General features: G+C 30.3%; 3 protein-coding genes across 3 annotated transcripts; 2 read left to right on the top strand and 1 right to left on the bottom strand.

The window, feature by feature from the left end:
* The first annotated feature begins 18 nt into the window (after positions 1–18).
* Positions 19–3,502, top strand: LOC108458040 (uncharacterized). Its single transcript, XM_017757276.2, has 5 exons — positions 19–319; positions 779–1,660; positions 1,803–2,003; positions 2,151–2,346; positions 2,947–3,502. Exons 1-5 carry the CDS (start codon positions 230–232, stop codon positions 3,126–3,128), a joined length of 1,551 nt encoding a protein of 516 aa, XP_017612765.1. The 5' UTR covers positions 19–229; the 3' UTR covers positions 3,129–3,502.
* A 1,589-nt stretch (positions 3,503–5,091) lies between these two features.
* LOC108458207 (BES1/BZR1 homolog protein 4-like) lies at positions 5,092–9,394 on the bottom strand. The gene is made up of 2 exons (XM_017757513.2): positions 8,955–9,394; positions 5,092–6,202 (listed from the first exon to the last, which is right to left on the bottom strand). The coding sequence occupies exons 1-2, from the start codon at positions 9,168–9,170 to the stop codon at positions 5,450–5,452; spliced, it is 969 nt and encodes a 322-aa protein (XP_017613002.1). The 5' UTR covers positions 9,171–9,394; the 3' UTR covers positions 5,092–5,449.
* A 10,347-nt stretch (positions 9,395–19,741) lies between these two features.
* On the top strand, positions 19,742–22,761 carry LOC108457790 (heat stress transcription factor A-4a-like). Its single transcript, XM_017756932.2, has 3 exons — positions 19,742–19,971; positions 20,183–21,471; positions 21,556–22,761. The coding sequence occupies exons 2-3, from the start codon at positions 21,256–21,258 to the stop codon at positions 22,492–22,494; spliced, it is 1,155 nt and encodes a 384-aa protein (XP_017612421.1). The 5' UTR covers positions 19,742–19,971; positions 20,183–21,255; the 3' UTR covers positions 22,495–22,761.
* The last annotated feature ends 182 nt before the right edge of the window (positions 22,762–22,943 follow it).

Here is a 22,943-nt window from a genome sequence, read left to right as displayed (position 1 = left end):
TAAATTGTCATTTAGATGCTGCCTGCAAACGTAACGTCGAAAAGAAAGAACTCCAAGTTTTGAAGGCAGCTTTCAATGAATTTAATGAATTAATTTATAATATTTCTCTTATAAATAAGCTGAGTCTTTTCTTCTTCTTTCGCTTCAATTACTGTTTTTCACTGTAAATAATTTATTGTTCATACCCTTCATTTGCTAAATAATTTTTAATTTAATTCAATCACTCCAAATGGAGGGCTCCAATCAAAATTCGGGCTCTGATTCTGGGGTTTCTTCTCTTTCCCTAAACGATGATACCGTTAATCGGAGCTCCAACTCGGTAAGTCTTTGAAATTGTTTCTATTTTTATTGAATTAATCGAATAATCATTGAATGTAGAAAGTTAGGGTTCTTAATTTTGATTTTGATTTTTCCTGCCCCCTTTTGATCTTTTGAATTATGGGTTTATATTAATTGTTAATTTCATGCCCGTGAATTAAAAAAAAAATGCATTTCCCCCTTAAAATTCAAAGTTTTGGGGATTTTTATGATTTGGGTTTTTTACGAATATTTGCTTGTTTCCCATTCATGTTGATGTTAGGGTTTTGAGAGTGAAGTAGAAAGTTGGGGTTTTAAATTTTGGTTTTGTTTTCCTGCTCCCTTTTGATCTTTTGAATTATGGGTTTGTTTTTATTGTTAATTTCATTCTCATTATCAATAAAAAAAATGCTTTTTTTTCCCTTGAAAATTCAAAGTTTTGGGGACTTTTCTGATTAGGGTATTCTAATGTTAATATTAGGGTTTTGATAATCAAGGAGTTAATGTTTATGGAGAATATGATAATGGGTTATCAATGCCAACCAACACTGTGGAGGACTTGAATGAGGAAAAAGAAGAAGAAAAAGAACCAAGGACCAGCCATCAAAAAATGGGAAAGTACTTCTTTTACGACTCCCCCCTTGTTGAGGATACCGGAGTATGGATACCGGTCTCTGTTCCACCAATGCTCGAAAGCGATCACGAACAATGGGCCAAAGGTTTTCATTCCAATGGAGGTTATTTCCCTGAAGGTGACATGGGGTGGGGTGAGTTTTTGAGTGAAGAGAAGGAGTTGACTATGTGGGATGTGATCGTCGAGATGATACTCGCTGCCCGTGGGAAAGTCAACGCTTTAGCTTCTGGTGATATTCAACGATGTGGAGTTTCGTGGTTATCGAGTCATTTGCTTGAGCAAGCTTGGCAAGAGATGGCTCAGACACTAAACGAAGTGAATTTAGGTAACGTGAAGGAAATTCTCGATGCGGAACCGCCAAAGTGGTTGGCTGACAGTGCGGCTTCCGCTTGTATGCTGTGTGGTGTGAGGTTTCACCCGATCATTTGTTCAAGACACCATTGTAGGTTTTGTGGAGGAATATTTTGCGGTGAGTGTTCTAAAGGAAGGAGTTTAATGCCCCAAAAGTTTCATGTAACAGACCCGCAACGTGTCTGCGATGTATGCTGTGTGCGGCTTGAATCGGTCCAGCCATACTTGATGGACCAGGTTAGTAATGCTGCTCAGCTGCCGACACACGATTTGACTGACTTGAGTACTTTGAGATCTTGGGTTAATTTCCCCTGGGGACAGTCTATGGAACATGAAATTTATAAGGCAACAAATACGATTCGGGGTTACATTACTAAGGTAAGAATCGAGCTTTGAGGTTTACATTTCATTGATTAATCGTTAACTAGTAAACCTTTATTGTTCATTTCATACTTGGAATTCTCATTGAAATTATACATAGCTTTTCTGAATTCTTACCGTTTTCTCTTTCACCGGACAGGTTGGTTCATTGAAACCTGAGAAATCCATTCCTGATTCTATTCTCCGAGATGCAAAAGGTCTTGCCATAATCTCTGTTATGAAAGTCGGTGTCATGGTTACATACAATATCGGTACGGGACTTGTGATTGCTCGTAGAGAGGACGACTCCTGGTCTCCACCCTCTGCCATTTCCTCATTCGGTTTGGGATGGGGAGCTCAGGTAGTTTTCAATCATATCTTAAACCGATTGAATATATTACGGAACAAAATCAACTGGGATATGTGTATGGTGGGATGCAACGAGCCAATCTCATGAAGTTAATCGTTTTTCACTATCTTTCCTAACTATTAAGGGTTACATCTGCAGGCTGGGGGAGAATTGACGGATTTTATTATAATCTTGAGAACGAATGATGCTGTTAAGACTTTTAGCGGCAATGCACATCTTTCTATTGGAGCTGGTGTAAGTGCTGCCGTTGGTATTGTTGGACGGACTGTAGAAGCAGATGTACGAGCCGGTGATGGTGGTTATGCTGCTTGTTATACATACAGCTGTAGTAAAGGTATCGTCTCATCCTCTCCTTTTAAACATAATTGAATTTGGTTTGGTTGCATATTTGTCTTAGTGATCTTTTAGGACCTGTCATGGTATCATGTCAAATATCGACATAAATAATGTTGTCTATCAGCTATATGACAATAAAAGTACCATGGAGACCCCTGTAGTAAGAATCGGATTGCATTTTGCCCTCTCTAAAAAATGGTCAAATTAATCATTTTATGTTAGATCAAAGAGCAAACTGGTCCTTCTATTAAAAATCTCATCTATTACTACGGTTAAAAACTGATCTTTTATGTCAGCATGATGTACATGTGGCACGTCACATGTCACTATTTGGTTAATCCATCTTACACGCCAATTATTAACTGCAAAAATGGATGAAATTTTAAACAGAAAGAATAAATTTACTTTTTGATTTAACGTACAAGGACTAATATGCTCATTTTTTTAGTTGAAGGAGTAAAATTCAATCTTACTTCTAGTACAGGAGCTTTCATGGTACTGTTATCAACCGTTGACTTGAACTCTTTTAATCTCGCACGGTTGTCTAAAGTTCAAGATCAATGATTGCATTGTTGAGTATAGTCAGTTGAATATGTAGGTGCTTTTGTTGGATGTTCACTCAAAGGGACTGTTGTTACAACACGGGGACGAGAGAATGCCCGATTTTACGGCAGCCAGTCAATAACTGCAACCGATATACTTCTCGGGTCCATGCCTCGGCCACCTGCCGCCGCCATTCTTTACCGTGCGCTTTCTGATCTATATAACACACTAAGTTAAGTGCCAGAAGTTGGAAATCGAACTAATCGCTTTGGTATTCGGTATAAAGAAGAGACAATGGAGCATGAACCTTGGTATCATATGTACATTCTCTGTAAATCACCTATCATTCTTTGCCTGTTTAAAAATTTATATTGATGGATTGTTGTATAGGGGTTCTTGGTCTTTCGAAAGGGAAGGACCCAGACCTGGACCCGGACCTGGACCCGGACCCGGACCTAGATGGGGAAATGTTGAATGAAAATGGAAATGATTGGTAGATAAGAAACCGGAAAAACTCGACTTGTTAATATGATGTATATGATGAAGAATATTCAGATATTGTATAGATTTACACATTTGTGCTGTTAATGTTAGGTAACCATTTTCGGGAATTCATTACTTCTCTTAAGATTTTATTTCACCATAAAAAGTCAACAACAGAAAAGTCAAAAGTCAACATCAAAAAATGATTTGAATTCATAATTATTCAAATTAGAAATGATTCAAACAAATAATTCGAAATCTGTTGAATTTAAAATGATTTGAATTAAAATGCTCGATTGATAAATAAGTTGAACTCAAAATGATTGAATTCCTAAAATTTAAAACAAATCCAATTTAATAAATGAACACATTATACACCCTTTTGCAATAAAAGTATTCGTAAAAGCCCTTGTATTAGATGTCAGATTGTATTTTATACTCTTTATTCAAAATATTGATAAATTAGTCTATGTACATTATATCAAAGAGTAAATTAATTTCCGTGTCTCATTAAAGGAAATATTCGGGTATTTATACATATTATCAATGTTCATGATTTGACTCAAATGTTCATTGACTTGATCCTGCTATTCATAGGATTGACATTAGAGCAGGTCTCGGGTATGTTGGACATCTGTACCGTTCTAGGTCGCTTGCTAGACCTCGCGGCCCCTTACATATGAACTCATTGGATATATGCGGATTGAGACCGCGAACTCCCCTTGACTCGTGCGAGCTGATACCGCGAGCTCCCATGACTATCCTCTTGCTGTACATCTCGCACACATTCATCTAGTGGGGCCTGTCCGGGTCACGGGTAAGCGATCCGAATCTTATCTGAGTTTCGGGTTAATGATCATTGGTGTATAATATCATCAATCATGCCAATTTTTAAAATAAATTTTAATAGAAAAATTATATTTACTCTCTAATCTAATATAAAAAATTTTAATTTACTATTTTAAATTTAAAAAAAAAAGATAAAATACAATCTCTACCTAATATTTTTACCCTTTTGCTAAACTAAAAGGATAGCTTTAATTATTTCGTTCGGCTCCATAGCAATGATGAACAATCCAACATTATAATTGCATTACCACTACACAAATTTGACTCTACTTGGATTTTTTATTTTCCAAGTATTCATATTGACATTTATATTTTATGTATTGTTGTACACATAGAGTTTCATCTGATACAATTTCAGAATATTTTAAAAAGGCGACACGTGCTTCATTAATTAAGTCTAAATATACGTGTAAGAAATTTACTATGATTTAATCTCTAAATTTCCGATTGTAGATGCTCCGACCTTCCTAAACCTTTGAAAACCTCTTAATGACTTTCTTGGTGAGTTTACTCTCTAAAATGTTAAATTATTAAAACAATGCAATGGATGATAGATAGGGGTGTAACGTAAAGACACTCAAAGAATTTGAGAAATTGTCATTAAGCCCTTTTAAAAATTTTAAAATTTTTCTATGCCCTTTAAAATTTTAATAATTGTTAAATAAACTCTACAAAATTTTTGAAAATATTTGGTAAATCTTTGAAATATTACAATACAGTTATCATGATTAGTACGTCAACGCAATTATTTTAAGCTTTTAAATTATTCAAAAAAATTTATTTAAGTCACTATTGATCGAACATAATTAGTTATTGTCGTTCAATCGATTTGAAAGTTTATGATTAAATATACATCAAACACAAATAATTTCTTTTAGAAAATACAAAATTAGAATACCATAAAAAAATCCGGGACATTTTAAATCACTTGCAATCACAAAAACCACAATCATACCAAACAGTCAATGTCGATGTCAATGCCATTACTAGAATTTTTTTTGTTACAAAGAGAGAAAGAATATATATATATATATATATATATGAAATTGATGAATGGACTGCACTTGAAGGGGCAGATACACAGCTATGAGCTATTTATAAATTGGTCTTTGATTTCTTTTTAGCTTGAATGGAGAGATGGGTGCGGCGGATGCAGTTTCGGACTCGAAATAACTCAGTAATGTCGTTGACCGGAAAACTGAATCTGAGATTTCGACATGGAGACATTACCGGGTTTTTGAATTTCCAAGTGTAAGCTCAAGATCATCATCGGCTACGCATTCTTCGTGGATCTTTTCTCCTTCCCAAGGTTTAACTAACCCAGTGAAATTGCTACCAAAGGCAAATTCGGCAGCAATGACATCGGACATCGGAACATCCGACGTTTGATCAACACCAGCTGGAAATGCTGGTGAACATGTTCCACTTTGGCCTGGAGTCCACATTCGTGAACCTCCGGCTGATAAAGCCTCGTCTTTAAACCCGAAAGGGTTTCGTGAGACGAGGCTAAATGTAGGGGATGTCGGTCCACTAGAAAGCCATTCTGGATCAGGAAAAACTTGATGGTTGGGACTTGGTGGAGTTGATGAAGGAAGGTAACAATGTCGTTGCCCGGTTCGTGCCGAGCCACCGGTTGTTTCGTCCCAATCGTTTCTTGCTCGAGGAGTTCGGGAAGTCGGGGAGCTTAATGGTGGGGTGACCGGAGCACTTATCGACCCTCCAGCAAAGTAGAGATGGTGAGCAAGCTTGGATGAAGCTGAAGACGAGCCGGATGAAAGGTTTTTGAGCCATGGGATTAAGGAATTGGCATCGGCATTGCCGTTGCCATTGGCTCGGTAATGTGACGAAGCCGGACTCGGAAAGGATGATGAACCGGGACTCGGATTATACGATGCACAAGGACTTGGGTGATACGAAGAGCATGGACTAGCCGATGCCGAACCTCCCAAAATGTCCATCCGATCCACTGGTTTGCATCCCTACAAAATGGAGGACAAAAAAGTATGCAAGAGCAAAGGATCAAATATGTATATGCGTCCAACATAAATGTGTTCAATTTTTTAAGTTCTCTATTATATTCTCGTACCCATGTTAAGATATACATCCGACATAGACTTATCAATTTTTCCCGGAATCCAAAAACCTAAACTCGACCTATTAAATTTTCTATCATATTCTCGTACCCATATTAAGATATGCATCTGACATCGACTTACCAATTTTTCCCAAACCCAAAAACCCAAACTTGACCCAACTTGATTTGGCAATAGAAAATAAAAAATCTGAACTCGTCAATCATGAACCTAAAATGGCTCAAATCTAAAAAACTTAAACTACAAATCACTCAAACAAGTAACTTAATATTACTATAATCCAAAATAATCCAAACCCAAAAAACTTAAATAACTCAAACCCAAAAAGACTCGAACATAATTAATTTGAACCCAAAATGATCTGATCTCGAAATGGTCCAAACTGAGGATGAAGCCATTAAAATTCTTTTAGTGCCCTTACATAAAACCATAAAATATCAGGAGCTAAAGGCTAAAGCTAAAAACAATTATGTTAAAAAGGCTTAAATTGAATTACTAATTTTTAGAGGGGTCAAAAATGAAATTTTTCATTTAATCAAAGGTTGAAAAGGCCGCTGTTTTAAATTTTGAGAGAAACTTATAAAAATTTATCCATTTAGCCAAGAAAGTCAAGAAAAATAAGCTGATGTTCACGCACATAGTAGCTAAACACAACAAGCCATCATTCGAAAAATACCTCAACTACTTGGATTTTAAACAACAAAGACAAAGAAAAGAACAAAGGCATTGATGAATTATGAAAACATTAAATGTCTAAATCAAACTTTTTTATAAGTAAAATCTAACTGCCAGTCCTCATTTTGCCCAACATTGCATGAGACATTTTCTGTTTTCATGGGGTCACATATGATAGACCAAAATGCATGATTAGGGGGGGCAACATAGTCATTGCAACCCGACAAAAACTTCCACTAAAAAGGGTAAAAAGAAGTTTTATTCATTATTTTGGTCCCCGAACTATATCTATCAAAACTTTTTTTTTCTCAATTTTGGTACGTGAACTATGATTTTTATCACATTTTACAATAAATAATCATGAAAGCCTTTTTATTAAAAGCAGAATTATATTTTACTTTCTTTACTAAAAAAGGGTAAATTAATTCATATAAGTTAAACCAAATAGTAAATTAGTCTTTTTGTTAAAAATTACATCCATTTCTACTATTAAAAATTGGTTTATGTACGTTAACATGAAGGACACTTGGCACGCCAGTTTTTAACAGCACAAATGGATGAATTTTTTAATAAAAATGATCAATTTGATCTTTGATCTAACGTGTAGAGACTAATTTGCTTATTTTTTTAATAAATGAGACAAAATACAATCTGACTTCTAATACAGGACCTCTGTGATGTTTTTACCTTATTTTTTTAGATAAACTTCAACTAAAATGACAATTCATAATACTGAAGTGAGACAAAAAAATTAAGTACCAAAATAAAAAAATGATATAATTTAAGACCAAATAGTGAAATAAGCCAAAAGCATAATAATGTCAAAGACAATGGCGTTTACATAAGCATATAATGTAGCATGCTTTGTTTATTTTTACCGTAAGCTTTAATCAAAACCCCATCCCCACACGCATTACAGCTAAAGCTGTTTAAAATCTCATCATAAAAGTGGTATCCAAGGATTCGATATCAGCCTTTTTTCTTCATTAAAATTTATTTAAAAGCAATACAAAGCCAATAATCCCGGAAAATTTTTTTAAAATAAAATAAATAAACTTGGATTGAAATTACTAAAGTGACCTTAGATTTTTGTCCAATTTTATAATTAATCCCTTAAATTAATAAAGCTTGTAATTTCAGTCTAATCTTTAACTCTCAATTTGTACCCTTATCAATATGACATGCGTATACAAGACGTCACATCAAACATAAAGATAACTTCTATAAAAAAAATGAAAAATCTCATAATAAAAAATTAACTATTGAAGAAAATTCTTAACTTGGATTAAATTTAGGGTTAATATATTTTTTAGTCCCTAAACTTGGCAGATAAGTCCACTGTGGTACTTAAATTTTTTTGTACTATGTTACCAAAGTAAAAGTAATTACCAAAATTCAAGGACTAAAAGTTATATTAGCAAAGTGTACTTAGCTCTTCCAATTAAATTTATGACTTCTTACGTTAAAGCAAAGTGCAAATTTTCAAGCCAGGAGATGGAAGGTATTATCGTCCTATTATAAAAATGTTTCGTCGTCCTTTTGCTTCACCGAAGCCGGAAAAAAATATATACACAAATTCGTGCTTCTGTGAAACATGATTAAATATTTTAATCGAATTTTAACAGTTGATAAATTGTTCAAATATGCTATATAAGTCTTTATACTCTACACAAGTTTTTAATTTAGTCCCTATACTTTTAGTTTTAGGAATTTAATTTTTTACACTTAAGATTTCAAAATTTAGATCCAATAACACAGTTAAACTATTTTGTTAAATTTAGTAAATTTTAAAAATAACAATGTTAATAATTAGATCAGAATTTTGAATTTTGAAAAGTAAATATAAGGACTAAATTTCAAATTTATGAAAAGTACAGGTACTTATAACATATTTAAACCTTGAAAAAAATAATTTGTTCGCTCATAAATTATAAATCATATATATATTTGGATCGGTTTTTACCTTTTTGTAAGTAGTGCCGTCTTCTTCGACGGTCCAACCGGCTTCATCACAGAGAGCTTTCAACACCTCGTTGTTATCACAGTGTTTCGGGAGCTTGTAGTTACCGTACATCCGCAGACCGGCGAAGATCTTCGCCGCGATCGCTCGTCTCCGCCGTTCTCTCCGCTTGTTGTTTTCCCTCTCCTTCCACGTCGGCATTCTCGTCCCTGACGTCATTTCTTTGAAAATAAACAGCGATGACGACGTTAAACTCTTTTTTTTTCTTTTTAGTTCATAGAATTTGTGATTACTATTGTGTTTGTGATGATGATATTTATTTTCTCGAGAAACAAACGGAAAAAGAGTAACAAAAAAAAAAAAAAAGAAAGTGGTGGTAAAAATGATGGGAGGTTGGAGAAAGGGTGTGTGGCTTGTGAGCTAAAATATTAGTAGGAGAGGTGTTTTTAAATTTGGACATGAATTATTGTTAAAATTACGAGCGAGCCATTATTAAAAGAGTTAATTTGCCTCTATGTCCCTAAACTATGATGCTCGTTTTAAATTGGTCCCTAAGTTTGAAAACATTCTAATTACATCCTAAACTATCAAGATTATATCAATAAATTCTTCCATCACTAAAATTGTTAATTTAAATATTAAATTATATATCAAATCTAATCTTATATAATTTAAAATAAAAATTTTAAAGAAAAATAAATATTATAAAAATAGATGTAGGGAGAACATAAGTCGGTTAAAAGCAACTTAACTAACCAATTTGATAAAGTGGGATTCGGTTTAAATGGTTTTAGTGGTAAATTAGTTTTCGAGTCATTTATTTGGTTATGTCAATTGGTTATTGGTTCTTGAATTTTTATAACCGAATCGATGAACTTAATATTTAATATTTTAAATTATTTTAAATATGTTTATATTTTTTAATTAATATATAAGTAGGTGAAGTCAATTAGATATAATTATATTTTCATTATTTTAAATCTAAATATATTCACTTGATTAACGATAAAATCGATCAATGTTAAATCAGTTTGTTGGTTTAGTTATCGTATATGATGGTTAGATTCATGGTTTTAATAATGAAGAGCCTGATTGATGTAACATCAATAATTTGGAATATAATTAGGACATTTTAAAGTATGAGGATCAAATTAGAATGAGTATGATAGTTTGGGATGTTTAATGCAATTAAGTCCTATTAAAATGAGATCACGAGGATAGCACGTGTTTATGCTTTTTAGGAAAGGTATCACAATAATGTGAAGAAGGCAACAATACCGTTATAAAGGTGAAAACGGTTTGGCCTTCCAAGAAATCGTTTCGTAAGCTCTAACCATTTTTGTTTTGATTCTTTTACATACATACATACATTTATTTGAAAATTTATAGATTTTTTTATTTTAATAATTTTAAAATATTTATATAATTTAACTTTGTAAATTTTTTTCATATTTGTTATACTTCCTCTATATGTCCCTCTATGTGTCATCAATAAGCAAGTCATTAGTTAATGTGTCCACATCGACCGAACCACCAACGAGGTGAACCTAACGAACTCAGATCATGGGAAAATGACGAACCTCCATAAGACTACTTCCGCTAGGTGTACATGGAATGCATATGAAGATTCAAGTTTATCAATTACCTAACTGTCCTAATAACTTATATCCTAAGATGTTACTTCATTGTCACTGTAGAGAAACAAAGTATAATTCCATTGTTAGTGAAATGAAGGCACATGGGCCAAGAGACAAAATGACCATCCTTCCATTGAATACCCAATGACTTATTGACACAACTTGGGGTGAACCATTACCAAATCAACTTTGTCATTCTCCATTGGTTAATAATAATTTTCTTTAAAAAAAAATTATACATTTTTCAAGTAATGTATAATCTTAATTTGTCACGTACTCACAATCTATTAAAGGTGTTACAAAAAAAAAAAAGAGTAAATAAATATACTAAAAAAAGTTCATGAGGTGTAAGTTCAAGGCTAAATGGATATTTAAGCCTATATACATATGTGTGCACACGCATAATAGATCTAATAATGGGTCGGACCACTCAATTCGACTCCAAAGTCGACCCTAAAAATAGAAGTGTTTGAACAAAAATATAAGTTCCCATTTTTTAAACAGGCCGAGCCTCGAGTGAGCTTTTTTGGCTCGAGCCTGACCCAATTTTTTTTAAAAAATTGTTGTTTCCACTATTTTGGTGTCATTTCATTATCATATCGTTACTATTTTTTGTTATTGTTTGAATATTGTATAATAATTATTTTATTATTAATTTTGCTACTACTTTAGAGACATTTGATTGCTAAGTTGCACCTATCGTAGTGTTATTTAAGCATAAATATTACTTTTTTTAATTTATTTTCAATTTGTTAAGAAACATTTATTTTAATGGTTTTAGTGTATTTGATTTATTATATTTTTAAATTTATTTTATATAAAAATAATAATACTGGTCGAGCAGAGCTAGATCAAGCTCGATTTTAGCATTTTTATTCGCATCGAGCTTGGGCAAAATTTTAGGCCCATTTCTTCGGGTCAGGCCTATCTCGGCCTAAGATCACTTTTAGTGTGCAAGGGCAAATCTAGAAAAACTTTTAGGAGTCATAATTGAATTATAAAATTTTGAGAGGTTCAAATATAATTTTATTGTATATTAATTTATGATTTCATCATTTTTAAAAATGATTAAATATTTTTTTTTTCATTTTAGAGGATCAAAATGTAATTTTATCATATATATAAATTTATAATTTAATGATTTATAAGGAGAAAATTGCAATTGTCCATTTTTGCAGGGGTCCTGCGTGCCCCCATTACATTCACCCTTGCATATATGACCAATCAAGTTGTAGTTCGATTTAAAAAAAAAAAAAGTTTTGGCCTTGACCTACCATACCCAAATGATCATTATTTAAAATTTATTCTATATTAATAGTTTTGAAATAATTTAAATTAAATTATTTAATTCGAATTCAGCTCGAAACTGAAAAATTTGTCTAAGTCCAACCAAAACGGGCAGTCCACCCAATATATTAATAGATCCAATTAAGGTTTAGCATTCGATGGAGTCGAGTAGAACCGAATCAAAAAATTTTGAGTTGGTCAAGTTGACGAATACTATTTTAACAACTGAACTCAATTTGAAAATTTTTCATTATTTAAAAAAAAACTTCAGCATAACTTCGTGATTTTGTTGTTCTTTTTTACTCTAATCAATCTATTATTGAAGTTTTTAATGGTGCTAATGATTTGAATTAAAACCCAATATTAATAATAGCAAAATGACTAAATTATGTTAAAATAAAATGTAAAAGCTAAATCCTCAAGTTAATTATAGTATAGGGACTAAAACCAAAATTTAACATTTATACCTATACCATTAACAAACTCTCTCTCAAAGAGTGGTGGGGTCACGTGATGCCCGATATGCCAGCCACCCACGAGACATTTATTTACATCTTTTTTTGGTAAATTACACTATTAGTCACTAAGTTATGGATAAATTTTCGTTGTGGTCACTTAATTAAAAAAGTTACAATTTGATTAGTGAAGCATCCGATTATTAAGTGCCACTTTTTAGTTGGTATAATAATAATTTGTAATTCTCAATTTTATACTTTCTGTCAATTTATTTCAATCGAATTAACTGGTATTTCTTTATTTAATCAATTAGGTCGAGTCGGTTTGATTATGAATATTATTTTGTTGGTGGTTAAAATAAATTATAAATTTTCAATATTGAGCCAATGGACTTAATCGACTTATATAATATTTTTTTAAATATATATTTATAATATGTAATAAACATATTTAATTAGGGTATTTAATTGGTCGATTCAGATAATAATCAAATTAAAATTTCATTAATCAATTTAATTAAAATTTAAAATCCTTAATTGTTAATTGAATCGAAATTTATTATGAATAAATTAATTAAACTTAAAAATTTTGATGGATTTGATCGACTTTTCATTTTAACTCGAACAAAATTAACCCTTTAATATTTTCTCAATACATAACTATATATGTCCTCCAAAAATATCAAAAATCAAAATATAAAGCATGATAAAGATATCAATAATCATCAAATGTCAAATTAATATATATTAAAACCCTCAAAATATTATAAAAATATAGGAACTAAATTTAATTCCAAATGTATAAAAAGTACAGAAACTTTCTTTTTAACATTAATTTCGTTATAGGTTGTTTATCACATCTGCTCTTTGTTGATACAATACTTAGAACTACCCATAGTCCCTTCGCAATTCTTGAATAGGAGGATAATGTCATTGTATGTTCTTATCATATCTGCTTTTTGTTTATACAATACTTAGAACTACCCATGGCCCCTCCCCAACTCTTAAATAGGAGGATAATGCACTTCAGCGCATATGAACTCACATCCTCCTACACTGGCAACAATGTCGATACCAATCGAGTTAAAACTAAATAGACAAAAGTACAAAAATTTAAAAATTATTATATCTAACCCAAAATTTGGCCAATTTATTCAATATACCCCCAAAAGCAAGGTTTATATGGGCTTTTTAAAACTTATTTAAAAAGGCCCAATTTTTATTTAAGTCCATTTTCAATCCCCAAATCATTTTAAAAGAAACTCTTCGGAAAAAAAAAGAGTCAATCCTATTGAATAATTAGGTTTTTTTTGTGTCCACAAATACACGAATGCCGTAGTCCCCAAATTTTAGCATCCAATCACGGAAACATGGCCCAACGGTCAACTACATCAAGGGTACTTCTGTCATTGCAAGTACAAATTACAATCGCTATTTAATTTACGTACTCTAATTTGATAAATTTTAGTCTATAAGTAAAAACTCTACAAGCGACAATATATTTTTTTATTCCATAAATAACCTTAAATTTTTATTTTATGTCTCTTTTTTTTGTAATTTTTTTAATATTATACTATATTCTTATATGACACTTGTTAACATCTTGACTCTACTTGTAGAATTTAAAAACTCTATTAGTAATGTATATCTACATCATCAGTGTCCGAAATACTCATCCTATACGAAGAGAGAAAGATTTTGAAATTCCAATTATGTGTTGTGGTGGTTAAATCCATGTAGTCAAATTAAGAGTGTACAAAAGTTGAGTCAAACTGGCTAAATCGATCGAACCGGTTGGTTTATATAATTGCAGTTTTAGATTTGGTAAAATAATTTAGCCTATTCAGTTTTGGTTTTTAAAAACCCAAATTCGAGTTAACTAAATTAACTGATTTTAAATTATCCATTACTAGTTTGCATATTTATGTGATGCAATGGCGATTGTATGTATTAATTAGAATGCACTTAATTACTTGAATGAGTTTTAACTCAGTTAGGGTCGACATTGTTGCCAGTGTAAGAAGACGTGAGTTTGAGCATACTGAAGTATGTTTATCCTCTTATTTAATAGGTGACAAATGTCATTACTGTTGTTAAAATTATTCCAAAATTCTATTTTATTATATATATGATGTGATATGATATGCCATGTGCATGTGCATGTGCATGTATACTATCATATATGTAATAAACAAATAAAATAAAATAAGATTACTTTTTTTTCTTGTTTCTTGCACCATTAATTTGATAAAAATAAATGTTATATTTATATTTGATTCTTAAATCAATTTAAATTAAATTATTATATGATGTGATTAATAATGAGGTATATAATATGATAATTAAATTAAATTAATTATTATATAATGTAATTAAATCAAGTTAATAACGAGTCCCATAATATATTCCCTGCACCTTCTTTTATATAATATTTATGATTTTAATATATTTTAAAATATTTAAATCTAACTAATTTTCAAATATATTCCCGAGCCTAGACCCAAGATAAGTTCAATACATCTAAATATATTCTCTAAACCCAAACCCAACTAAAAACTAAATCCAATATCGAAAAAAAACATGGTAATGTCAATAATGTCGATTAACCAATCGAATTGTCTGACAAAAGTCGATTAGATTTATTCGGTTTTATTCATAAAGTATGTCAGATTTGATTTCTAGAAAAATGAAGTTAGTTAAGTTGATTTTTGGATTTTTTAAACTAAACCGACCAAACCGATTAATCATTCACCCCTAAGTCAAATTTTGCTATCAATCTTGGGGTTTATGGGCTAGACTTAAGTGTAATATTATTATACTTTATGTTTACTCAAGCATGGTTTGACTCGAAATACAGACTTAAATTTTTGTCTAAACATGTTTATATTTGTAAATCACTAATTTAAGCTTGTTTTTAGTTTGCAATTTTTATTTAAATATTTTGTTTTTATTTTTATTTTTATATTATTTTTCTTTTATTAAGATTTTAAATTTAGAAAGATTAACATATTTTTAATGTTTACATCTTGTTTTATTATAACTAGTTCTCACGTCACGTCGTTGCACTGACTTTACGTGTTTATTTTTAAATTTATTAAATAATATATTTTATAAATTTAAATATATATTTACTAATTAAATTTAATAATTAGTCCAATTTACAATAAAATTAATTATTTTAAAATAATTAACAAAATAAAATAACATTTTAAAAGTAAAGAAAAATTTAAAACCGTGAAACAACCGATAATAAAATATTAACTAATTAAATAAAATGATCTATCATCCGAATATGAGTCAAAATTTCATCTACAAGAAATCATTACTTCAATATTTCATTGCCTTTGATATAATATTTCAAAACACAACGGTAAACAACATTCACAATTATTTTTAAATAATATAAAAATTAAATAATAGTAAAACAATTGAATATCAAATAATAATAATAATTAAACATCTCGAATAATGATGAAAATCGTACTGTTTTGATGATGATAAAAAAAAACTTATTATGATTTTTCCAGTAATTCTTCGTATGTTATTTTGAATAAAAATATCTTATTAATACATATATTTATAGTGGTAAATATCGAATTTAATTTGTATAAAACTGAAACACTAATTAAATGATAATTAATTTAAAATAATTAATTTAATTTAATATGAATCGAATGTCTAATTAAGTGATAATAATTATTACATTGATAGTGAAACCATTGTTAATAAATAAATAAATTTATACATTATAAATTAGAGTTTCGATATATTGATATTTATCTTTTTTATGTAAATAATGTCAATCTCACACAATTACTTTTTATTAGTTAAAAGTTAATTTTAACATTGTTAATTATTATAATATATAATATATATACAAATAAAAATATAGAATGTACTCGGACCTTGAATGTTGAAGTTTGATTTCACCCACAAAACTAATTTTTCGAGCCACGCACTTTTTTCTAAACCCTCTCATCTTTCTATCTTACCTTTAAGCTTGAACCAATAGCTCAACACATGAATAGGTCTAGTCTCGTGCTATATATAGGGTGTAGATTTAATCTGTGTTTTTTGATCATTTTTAGTTCTATACTTTTTCAAATTTTAAAATTTTAAACCTAACTCAAAACCGTAGCAATTAAATCCATTAACTAAAATAATATGGTCTTTCGGTAAGTATTATGTGAAAAATAGCAAGTTGATACGATATTATACATGTAATAATATGTTTATCGCATAAGATTTTAGAATTAACGTAATTTTATTGAACAAACTCAATGCCTACTATTTAAGTCATAACTGAAAATTCAATTTAAAAAAAAAAAGTACAAAGACTAAAAATTATCAAGTTAAAGTACAGGGGCTAACGAGGACTAATAACAAATTTTTGACCTAATTCTTAACACCTATCACATGTTAGGGGTTGCAATTAGAAGTCCAAAATTCGAGTTTCACTGAATTTTTTTAGATTTTACATAAAAATTTTTAATTTTTTAGATGATTACGTAGTTGTAATAGTAGTACAATATCAAAATGTCACGTTGTTATGCCTTAATAAAATCAAGGATCAAATTGAGAAAATTACCATAATTTAAAACTAATATGAATTAAAAATTAAGGGATTAAATTTAAAAATTTACCAAATTCTGAAACTAAATATTTCTTTATCCTTAAATAAAATAACAATATTTGAATATTATAAACTCAGCCACAAATTTGGATGAAAATTGCACTTTGAATTTTTAATGTAAAGTACAAGTTACTAAATTATTAATAAGTTTATATTTTAGTTACTTAATTTTAAAATTTGTAAGATGGTCACTGAACTATTCAAAAATTTTCATTTAAGTTACTAGATTGTTAAGATCGTTGTTGTATGACATTCTCTGATTACACCGCCTACAACAATCGAAAGCTCTCATTCCTCTTTTTTTCTACGGTCAACCTTTTTTTTTATGAAACAACTTTGAACTAGGATATGTTCTTCTACTCATCGATGGGTATTGATCCATTGTATCAATCGTCAAATCATAGCTTGGAACTCACTAGCCGGACTTTTTTATTTAAAAAAAAAAAAGAAAAAAGAGGTAGACTTAACATCTCAATGACTTGAATGAAAACTTTCGAATAATTCAATGTCCATTTTGTAACTTTTTAAAATTGAGTTACCAAAACATAAATTTATTGATAGTTTAGTGATCTTGTGTACAATTTACCTTTTTTTTAATATAATTCAAATATACTTTTGAATTTTAATTTTTTTATCAAATATTAGAAATTTTAATTAAAATATCGGTGATTGAATCGTGTTATCCTATCTCTTACCTTTAATATTATATCGAAAAATTAAATAAAATGTTATTAAGAAAAACAAAACACACACATCAAAGTCAGAGAAAAACATGTTCATATGGGACTTAGAAGAAAGAAAAAGCCAAAATTTTCAATTAATGGAATCTTCCCTTAATTATTGTTGCTATTATTGGGTTAAAATATGATTTTGATCCTTCTATTATGCTCAAGTTTGTAATTTAGTCCATAAATTTTAATTTGATGGTATTCCATGCTTATAATTAATCCAAATAGTTAGCAACGTTAACTATTTTGATTAAAATATTTATGCGGTATTAGTTTATTACGAGAAATATTTTTAAATGAATTTATTTCAACATTTTATTCAGAATAATTAACATTATTAATTATTTACATTATTGAAAAATAAAACAAAATTATACTAAATTAAATTACAAAGACTAACGTTCAAATTCTACATATATATGTTTTTTAATCTTAAAACCCTAATCTAAAAATAAAATGTCAAACTGTACTATTAGTCTCTATACTTTGCAAAAGTTGTGCATTTAGTTCTTGTATTTAACTTGATCAATTCTAGTCCATGTATTTTTGAATTTATCAAATTTAATCCCTATACTTTTAGAATTTTAAAATTTAAAATTTAAAATAAAAGGTTAAAAGTTGTGCAATACACATGATAATATGTTTGTCACATCGGATTTTGAAAATATAACTTAATTAAATTAATTGTTATCGTTTGGTGATTATTGACATTTTAAAATTTAAAAGGTATAAAACTATCAAAATAAAAATGAAGTACAATGATCAAATTCAGAATACTTGTAAAGTACGGGGACTAATAGCAAATTTTAACAAAAAAAAACATATTATTTTCTAGAAATTTTCTCACCTAAGCACCCATGTCATCACCCCAACATTAAGACAAACAAATAAATATATTTTATTGGCCCTTGTCTTAAACCCTAAATTCCACCTCTCACTTTGAACAAATTACTCTTCAAGTCAATCTTTATATGCACACACATACATATGTATGTATATATATAAGTATAAAGTTGTATTATTTTTGTATATTTTATAAAACCCAATATTAATTTTCATTGTATTTATTGTATAACCACAATCATTGGGTATTTTAATTTTTAAGCAAAATTAATTTTTATTGTTATTGGTGTAGAAAGACGTGAGTTCGAATGTGTTGAAACGCGTTATTCTCCTATTTATTAATTGAGGAGGAACTATGAGTAATTTTAGGCATGTGTAAAAAAAAAGAGCGTCTATGATTAGAACTTATAATGAAAATTTTAAAAAAAATTAAGCTAAAATTTATAGAAAAATAAGTTGAAAAATTCGATTTTACATTTAATCGAATCTGAAAATTTCTCACAAATGAAAAATATATATATATATTAAATTTTCACAAAAAGTAATATTAAATTTATTTTTATAAAAATTAAACAATTGATTGAGCAGAGTAGTAAAATATTCATAAATAAATATTCTCTAGGCAATATTATTGGAATTGACTGATGGTCGAACACGTAAAAGTTCTTGATTTTAAGTTTGTTTGATTCAAATCAAATAAATTATTCAAAAAAAAATATAAAATCCAATTCAATCGGTTTTTAAACTGGTTCAACCAATTCATACCAATTTGTGGATCAATAATTTTTTTTTTTGCGTTGTTTCAAATCAGTGTACTACCCCGAGTTTAATATTTAGACATCTCATTTTTAATTGTTTTATTTAAGCATTTCATAAAAAATTTCATTATATTAATATTTATTACTTTATTTTAAAAAGTGGGTTTTAAGTATTTTTGTTTTAAAACTGATTTTAACTAATTTTATTAACCTAATTAGTAATGAATCGATTCGTTTACTTCTAATATTAACTCAATCGATTATATTATATATATATAAAAGTAAAAGACGAAAATATTATTATATTAATTTTCATTACTTTATTTTAGAAAACGAGTTTTAAATATTTTTATTAAAAATAATTTATAAATAATTTTAATAACCGAATTATCTAGTTAACTCGTGACAGCCAACTCAGTCAGTATATATATAATATTAAAAGTAAACGGTAGAATGGTAGAAAATCTCTATAATCTTTTATACTCTACGCGGTTCCAAGAAACCCCGAAAAATTCTCGAAGCAAAAAAGAAGAAAAAAAAAGGTCAAAAATTCCAAGTAAATTATTTATTTTTGCGGTTTCGGATTCTGGGTAATCATCATAATCATCATCACCATCATCTTCTTTGTGATTTCATATTATTCTTTCTTATATTTTCTCGCTGTCTCTGCTTTTCTCAGGTAATAATATGAACTCAGTTAATGTGAATTAATTCTTTTTTTTTTTTTTTGGTTTTGATTCAAGTTTTTTCCCCCCATTTTCTATGTTTATTTACACTTTTTTTTGTTTTTAAGTGATGGTTATGGGGTTGATATTTTTTCAAACTGATAACAGAATCTTTTATTTTCTTTAGTTTTAATTTTTTGGTTTTTGGTTTTGAATTTAATACAGGGAGGTTTTATATAGCCATTGGAGAGGCTCTTTTGTCTTTTTGAAGTTAATTTTTCTCATTTTGGAGCTGGAAAAAAGTTGAATTATATAGTTTGAGATTGGAAGAGAAAAGGGTATTTTTCTGTTTTTCGTTTCATTGAAATTTGAAGGAGAAGTTAGGGATTTGGATTGGAGTTTTAGGGTTCTCTAGCTGTGGGTTTTTTTTGTCTTTTATTGGGGATTAATTTGGGGTTTTTAAGACTTTTAGGGCCTATGTGTTGCTTTTTCATCCATTGATGTCCTTTGATTGAAATTTGAAGAATTGGGAATTTTCTTCATGAATTAGGGTTTTGGTTGTATATGATATAAGGATCTTCAGTGGTCTCTGTTCTTTCGATTGTGATTCGATGTTTCAAGTGAATAATTGCAGTTGATTGGTTTGTGATAGCCAGAAAACTGAGTTTAGGGTGTTTGAGATTTAAGTATAGGAGTGAGGATTTTAGTCTTGAAACGTCTGTGAGTTCAATTTTCGAGTGAATTATTGCATTTGGTTGGTAACTTGGTATGTGATTGCTGGAAAACCGAGTTTAGGGTGTTTGAGATATACATATAGGAGTGAAGATTTCAGTCTTGAACTGTTGGTGAGTTCGGTTTAGGTGTAATTTACTGCATTTGGTTGGTACGTGGTTGCTGGAAAACTGAGTTTAGGGCGTTTGAGATATACATATAGTAGTGAGGATTTTAGTCTTGAAACATCGTTGAGTTCAGTTTTCAAGTGAATTATTGCAGTTGGTTGGTACGTGATTGCTGGAAAACCGAGTTTATTATTTGAGATTAATATATAGGAGTTAAGATTTTAGTCTCGAAACGTCGGTGAGTTCGGTTTACAAGTGAGTTTTTTGCAGTTGGTTGGTATGTGATTGCTGGAAAACTGAGTTTATGGTGTTTGAGATTTATGTATGGGAGTGAACATTTTAGTCTTGAACAGTTGGTGAGCTTGGCTTACGAGTGAGGTTTTTTCAGTTGGTTTTTATGTGATTGTCGGGAACTGGCTTTTGGGGTGTTTGAGATTACGTATAGGAGAATTTTTCGGTATGGATGATGCTCAGAGCAGTTCAAGTTCACTCCCTCCATTCCTTACAAAGACGTACGAGATGGTTGATGATCATTCTACAGATTCTATTGTTTCTTGGAGTGCAAGTAACAGAAGTTTCATTGTATGGAATCCGTTGGAATTCGCGAGGGATTTACTTCCAAGATTCTTCAAACACAACAACTTTTCTAGCTTTATAAGACAGCTTAATACATATGTAAGCTACTCGGTTATTTAATTGGTGTCTTCGTAGTTGCTTATTGTTGCTTTGAATTGAATGGTTTTTTTTGTATTTTGTCAGGGTTTCCGGAAAAGTGATCCCGAACAATGGGAATTTGCGAACGATGATTTCATAAGAGGTCAACCTCATCTTTTGAAGAACATACATAGACGGAAACCGGTTCATAGTCATTCAATGCAGAATCTATTAGGTCAAGGAGCTTCTCCATTAACGGAATCAGAGAGACAGAGTTTTCGGGATGAGATCGAGAGGCTTAAAAGCGAAAAAATGTCACTCGTTCTAGAGTTAAAGAGACACGAGGAGGAACGACAAGGATTCGAGATGCAAATGCAGATTTTGAGGGAGCGTTTACAAACTATGGAGCGGCGGCAACAAAGTATGGTGTCTAATGTAGCTCGAGCCTTGAAGAGACCGGGATTTCCTATAGATCCAACTCCACAATTCGAGGCTCATGTTAGAAAAAGAAGGTTACCAAGAATTGCTTACTTATACGATGAATCCAGGATCGAAGATAATCCAAATCCAGATACCGCATCAATGTCCAACACGGATCCATTCGAGCAATTAGAATCATCCATGGTGTTTTGGGAGAACGCCATACATGATTTTGGTCGAGCCAACGTGTTTGACGAATCAACGAGTTGTCCAGAAAGTCCATCTATATCTTCCATACAACTCAACATTGAAACTCAACCTAAATCCCCTCAGATCGACATGAATTCCGAGCCATCCACCGTAGTTACCCCAGAGCCCGTTACATCAACGGAACAACCTGCTCCTCCACCAGCTGGGGTTAATGATGGATTCTGGGAACAATTTTTGACCGAAAATCCAGGTTCAACAGATACTCGAGAAGTTCCACCCGAAAGAAAAGATCCCGATACAAGAAAAGACGAAGACAAACCCGAGGGTCATAGCAGATTTTGGTGGAACAACATGAAGAATGTAAATAACCTTACAGAACAAATGGGGCATCTTACTTCTGCAGAGAGAACTTGATATTGGTTTCGATGTCTTGATATTTCAGGTTCGGGTACGATCATCAGATACGGGTATGGGTTCTTTCACGTATTTGAGTACTTACAAGAAAAATGAAAAATTGAAACGACCCGAATTTCAGATGTATCATATTTAGGTTTCTAGGCATGTCATGGTCATATTTTAGGTACTATAGAGCTTATAGTGATTCATATGGCTTTATTTTTCATATATATATATATTAACTGCTTCAATATAGTTCAGTTTCACATATTTTTGAGAAAATAAGACATTAACTTTTGCTTTCACTATATTTTTATTGATAAATGATGATTTTTTAGTGAAGGGTGAGCTTATTTTGGTTCTTTTCATGATTCTTTGATTTGGTTTTCATTTTTTTCTTTCATATTTTGTTTTATTTAACAAAATGAATTTGGTTTTTCTTTTATTTCTATAGTTTTTTTTTAAAA

The sequence above is a fragment of the Gossypium arboreum genome, chromosome 6 (genome assembly GCF_025698485.1).
Source record: "Gossypium arboreum isolate Shixiya-1 chromosome 6, ASM2569848v2, whole genome shotgun sequence".
Classification (NCBI taxonomy): Eukaryota; Viridiplantae; Streptophyta; class Magnoliopsida; order Malvales; family Malvaceae; genus Gossypium; species Gossypium arboreum.
The sequence above is the reverse complement of the archived record's forward strand: the minus strand, read 5'-3'. Positions and strand labels throughout refer to the sequence as shown.